The sequence below is a fragment of the Tamandua tetradactyla genome, chromosome 9 (assembly GCF_023851605.1).
Source record: "Tamandua tetradactyla isolate mTamTet1 chromosome 9, mTamTet1.pri, whole genome shotgun sequence".
Classification (NCBI taxonomy): Eukaryota; Metazoa; Chordata; class Mammalia; order Pilosa; family Myrmecophagidae; genus Tamandua; species Tamandua tetradactyla.
This window is the reverse complement of record NC_135335.1, coordinates 8612276-8617303: the sequence shown is the minus strand read 5'-3', so window position 1 is coordinate 8617303 and position 5028 is coordinate 8612276. Positions and strand designations below refer to the sequence as shown.

The following is a 5028-nucleotide window of genomic DNA, read 5'->3' as shown; positions in this document are numbered from 1 at the left end:
TCAAGACACAGACCCAAGCTGGGCTTTATTGAAATGCCAGGAACAGGCACATGACAAGGAAGCCAAGGAAAGGAGAAGGTGGTGCAAGCTGTGAGTCGGCAGGGAGGGGCGGGCCCATGTCCATGGCCCTGGCCAGGGGCTGAGTGGGCACCAATACCCCACGCAAAATGGCATGCTCAGGCCTGTAGGGCCCCTGTCCCCTGGACTATGAAGGCTTCAAGGGGAGAGACTGGAAGCACTAAAGTTTTTCTCCCTTACGAGGGAACAGGGTGTGGGGAAGGTACAGCCAGTGATGGGGATGGCCAAGGAAGGCTTATTCCCCTGGGTGTCTGGACCCAGCCTGTGGTCCTGGGAGGTGGAGGGGAGCAGCAGCGAAGAGAGAGGTTGAGGGCACGGCCCTCAGGGGAGCCAGAGCCCCCAGCCTGTGGGGGCTTGAATCAGCCCTGAACACAGGGCAGAGGTTCAAGGGGTTCAAAGATGCAGGCGGTTCCCAAGTGACCTAGCCCAGTCCTCAGGGTTGGGGGCCTTGGCCTCCTTGGGACAAGGAGAAGGAAGACGGGAGGAGCCATCCCTAGTAGGGAGGGTGGAGAGTGGCCTCCCCACCTGGCCCCACTAGGTCAGTTCCACATTGTTGGCGCGGTCCAGCACACGGGAGCCGCGTGCATTGCCCCCCAACTGGAAACGGCTCTCATAGAGAGTGGGGCAGAGGTGCCAGCGGTTGGCCCGGTAGATGCCCAGATAGGTGTAGACGTCGGGCTTGTAGGTGAGCAGACACTTAATGCCTGCCGCGCGGATAGCTGTGTCTGCCTCCAGTACACCCAAGCGGTCCGTGAAGTCGTCCGTGTACACGCAGATGACCTGGCGCCCACCCTCCTTCGCCCGTGGGCTCACTTTGGCCACCTGCAGTCGGCCCTCGACCACAGCCCGGGCAATGCCAGTCCAGGCATGGTCCAGCTTGAAGCCAGGTGCCAGGTGCATCAGCCACTTGCCAGAGAGCACATGGTGGGTGATGGCCAGCTGGCGCAGGGTGCCCGGCGTGATGGGCCTCCCGCTGGTCTGCAGAGCCTCCCAGGCTGCCTGCAGGCCCTGCACATCACCCGAGTTGGGGGTGTAGCCCTGCCCATACACCGCAATCCAGCCTACAGGCTCAGAGTTGGGGGAGCCAGGATCCCCATAGCGGGTAACTTGGGATGGTGGGTACTTGGCTAACCAGGTATCCAGCTCGGTGGCGGGGGTGGTGCGGGCATCAAACACCAGCCAGGGATCCATGTCAGCCGCCATGGCCTCAGCTGCCAAGTGCTCAGCAGTGAAGCCATCCTCCCGGCCGCCTGGAGAGTCCTCCTCCTCCGGCTCCTCACCTGGCTCCATCCTGTTAGAAGAAAACCGAGTTAGGGCTGGTCTGGGACAATAACTTTCTAACTGCCTCCTGCTGGGCTCTGGCAGGTACCAACCACTGGGCTAAAACGTGTGGCCTTGGGTAAATCTTAATCTCACTGTCCCTCAGTTGTCTCATCTTTACAATGGGATAACACTGTTACCTGTCACGGAGCTAGAGCTAACCTGAGAATTAAACACCTAAGGCAGAGTATGCTCCGCATAACTGTTACCTCTATTGTTAGCAGTGCTACGGTAGACTTACAGCCGAGGAAACTGAGGCTCAGGGAGAAGGGACCTGCCCAAGGTCACACCTATAGTGGGTGACAGAAGCGAACGTGAATTCAGGTCTGGACGCTGCAGGCCCCAGCTCCACCTCCTGGCCCTCCATCTGGAGGGAGACATGCAGGCAGCCTTAGTGCGGGGATTTAATGGAAGGAATCAAGCACCCGGGACGCAGGGCCTGGCTCTCGCGTGAGCGTCATCGGCCTACATAACGCCGCGGACACGGGGGGCGCAGAGGGGGCAGTAACGGGTCTGAAGCCAATGGCCGGAGCCCGGACTCGAACTCCGGCTTGTTAGAGCCTGCAGGAGGGCTTGCCTCTCACCCCGCCGCCCCCGCCGCCATTAGAGCCCGCGGGCCGAGCCGTGTCCCGGCCCTGCCCCCTCCCGCTGCCCCGCCGTCACCTCCGGCCCTCGCTGCGCTCGGCGCCGGCCCAACCCCGGGCCCGACTCCGCTCCTGCCGGGGCTCCGCGCCGCCGCCACCGCCGCCGCCGCGCCCCACCCCCGCCAGGGCCGCCGCCGCCGCCGCCATCTTAGCGCCCGCGCGCCTCAACAACAACTTTATAGACAAGCGCAACCACGGGGCGGGACCACCCGGCCGGGTCGGCCCCGCGGCGGGGCGGGGCAGGCAGGGGCGGGGCTGACCCCAGGGCGTGGCTACCGCCGGGACCCAGGGAGGGGCGGGTCGTGAGGGAGGCGGGGCCAACGTTCGCTCTTCTGGCCTTGGGGGCGGGTGAGAGCCGCGCTGGGGTCGGGGACCCACGCTCACAGCCCCGGCAGCCTCCGAGGGGAGGTGCGCTTTGGTGCTGCAGGTGGCGGCTGAACCGGCGGCGCTAGGACCCCGTTTGGGGACGGGGGGGAGGGAAGCGGCGAGGGCGGAGCGGGCGGCGCCAGGACCCGGGGGAATCCCGGCGGGCCGGCGGCGAGCAGGCCCCGGGGCCGGGAGGCTGCGGGCGGCGGCGCTGGGCCCGGCGCTGCGGGAGAGGCGCCGAGATGCCTAGCAAGAAGAAGAAGTACAACGCGCGGTTCCCTCCGGTGAGCACGTGGCCGGGCCGGGGAGGAACCGGGCCGGCTCGGGGGAGGCCCCGGCCCAGGCCCCGCTGTGGGGAGCGAGCGCAGCGCCGGGTTCGGGGGTTCGGACGCCCCGCCCCCTTCCGTCCCCTTCCCCGGCGTCCGTGCCACCCCCCTCCCCTCCCACCCGGGAGACCCCCCCTCTCCCCCCCACCCACCCCAGCACCCCGCTCCGGGGCGGAGGCGGCGGGGTCCGAGCTGTCTGCCCGCTCCTCAGGCGCGAATCAAGAAGATCATGCAGACTGACGAGGAGATCGGGAAGGTGGCGGCGGCCGTGCCTGTCATCATCTGTATCCGGCTGGGGGGCGGACTGGGGGAGGTGGGGAGGCCAGCCGGGTTCGCCGGGCGCGGTCTGGGTCCCCTCCCGGTTCTCCTTGACGTCGGTTTCTCAGCTCGGGCGCTCGAGCTCTTCCTGGAGTCGCTGCTGAAAAAGGCTTGCCAGGTGACCCAGTCCCGCAACGCCAAGACCATGACCACGTCCCACCTGTGAGTGGCCGCCGAGCGGGGAGGGGCCGCTGGGGCCGTGCCCCGGAGTTCCCACGCTTAGCGGAGACTCGACACGACCCCCACCCCCACCCCAAGGCAGGCACCCCTGATGGTGCCGGCTGCCGGGAGACTGGCCAGGCCTCCGGGGCAGCGGGTTGGGACTGGAGGAGTAAGGTTTGGGTTTTCCAGACTGTTCTGCTACCCCCCCCTTCCTTCCCCCCTTCCTCCCCACCTTCCGCCTCCAGAAGCCCAGGCATCTGGGTCTCACTCAAGTGCTGTCCCCTTCCCACCTCTTCCAGGAAGCAGTGCATCGAGCTGGAGCAGCAGTTTGACTTTTTGAAGGACCTGGTAGCATCTGTGCCTGACATGCAGGGGGATGGGGAAGACAACCACATGGACGGGGACAAGGGTGGCCGCAGGTAGGGGCTCTCAGGTCAGGGGTCCAGGTGGGGAAAGATCAAGGCCACAGGGGTAGGGGTGGGGCTGAGGAGGGGGACAACCTTTTGGCAAATGGACTGTCCCTTCCCGAAGGGGCCGGAAGCCAGGCAGTGGCAGTCGGAAGAATGGTGGAGTGGGCAGCAAAGGCAAGGACAAGAAGCTGTCGGGGACAGACTCGGAGCAGGAGGTGAGTGGGACCCTGGCCCTGTCTCCTGTCCCTGCTTACTGGAGAGGGCAGTCCGTGCACGCTGTGGCATCTGCCCAGCCAGCTGGAGACTTGGGCCCATCCTCACCGACGCCTTCCTTGCACCTAGGTTTCCATATCTGTAAATTGGGGCTATTGGAATCCACCTCCTGTCCCTGCCACCCCTCAGGGGTCAAGGGTCCCCAGCAAAAGCCCCAGACAGGCCTCTTTTTTTTTTTTATCTCTACCACCTCTTTGCCTCACCCCCAGGACGAATCTGAGGACACAGACACCGATGGGGAAGAGGAGACACTGCAGCCCCCGCCCCAGGCCAGCCACCCCCCTGCCCACTTTCAGAGGTAAGCAGGCCCGCAGCACGGGGTGGGGTGGGGGGCAGCAGCCTGGAGTCCCCCAGGCTGACTTGCTCCTCCTGTCCTCCCCAGCCACCTGATTCTGTTGCTTGTGGCAGTTTTGGGGGAGAGGAGGGGAGGATCTTAGGCGGCCTTAGAGTAGGGAAAGGTGCTCTCAGAAAGGTTCCCTCCCCACCCCGGGCAGGGACTGTGCCACCTGCACTGGGCCCTGGCTTCTCTGGGGCTTGGGGGTCCCACTTAGTACAGAGACGGGTGGTCCCCGTGGCTGCCTGCATGGAGGGTGGGCTCAGCGGGCAGTGAGTGGCCTGATTTTCCTCCCCTTTCTGTCCGCAGCCCCCCAACACCCTTCCCGCCCTTCACCTCGACTCTGCCTCTGCCCCCAGCACCTCCGGGCCCCTCAGCACCAGACATGGAGGATGAAGAGGATTATGACTCCTAGCGCCCCCTGCCCCCCAGGTCATACCCCCTTGCAGTTGGTTTTAGTTGCTCTGGGGGGAGCAGGGAAGGTAGAGCTGTTCTTAAGTTTATTAAAAAATAATAATAATAAGAGGGAGCAATAGCGTCTGACCCGGCCTCAGTCCCAGGGTTTGCGGCCGCCGTCCCACCCGCCTGTCCTCTTGCCCTGCACTCAGCTGGGGCTGGGAGCAGCGGCTGCATGAAGGGTGAGGTCAGCTGGAGAGGCCAGTGCCCAGGGTGCTGGGAGATCCAGGGGTGCTGCCAGAAGGAAGGTGGCCAGAAACCTGTGGGGCCTGAGCCAATGGGGACTGGACATGCCAGGGCCACCCACCCCCTGGTGCTGTGTGACCTGTGACAGGGCCCCA

At 65.2% G+C, this 5028-nt stretch overlaps 2 protein-coding genes across 2 annotated transcripts; one reads left to right on the top strand and one right to left on the bottom strand.

Moving 5' to 3' along the window:
- C9H11orf68 (chromosome 9 C11orf68 homolog) lies at positions 1–2189 on the bottom strand. The gene is made up of 2 exons (XM_077114959.1): positions 2062–2189; positions 1–1369 (listed from the first exon to the last, which is right to left on the bottom strand). Exons 1-2 carry the CDS (start codon positions 2187–2189, stop codon positions 613–615), a joined length of 885 nt encoding a protein of 294 aa, XP_076971074.1. The 3' UTR covers positions 1–612.
- A 394-nt stretch (positions 2190–2583) lies between these two features.
- Positions 2584–4760, top strand: DRAP1 (DR1 associated protein 1). Its single transcript, XM_077115663.1, has 7 exons — positions 2584–2692; positions 2946–3018; positions 3121–3214; positions 3514–3633; positions 3746–3839; positions 4107–4195; positions 4541–4760. The coding sequence occupies exons 1-7, from the start codon at positions 2651–2653 to the stop codon at positions 4644–4646; spliced, it is 618 nt and encodes a 205-aa protein (XP_076971778.1). The 5' UTR covers positions 2584–2650; the 3' UTR covers positions 4647–4760.
- The last annotated feature ends 268 nt before the right edge of the window (positions 4761–5028 follow it).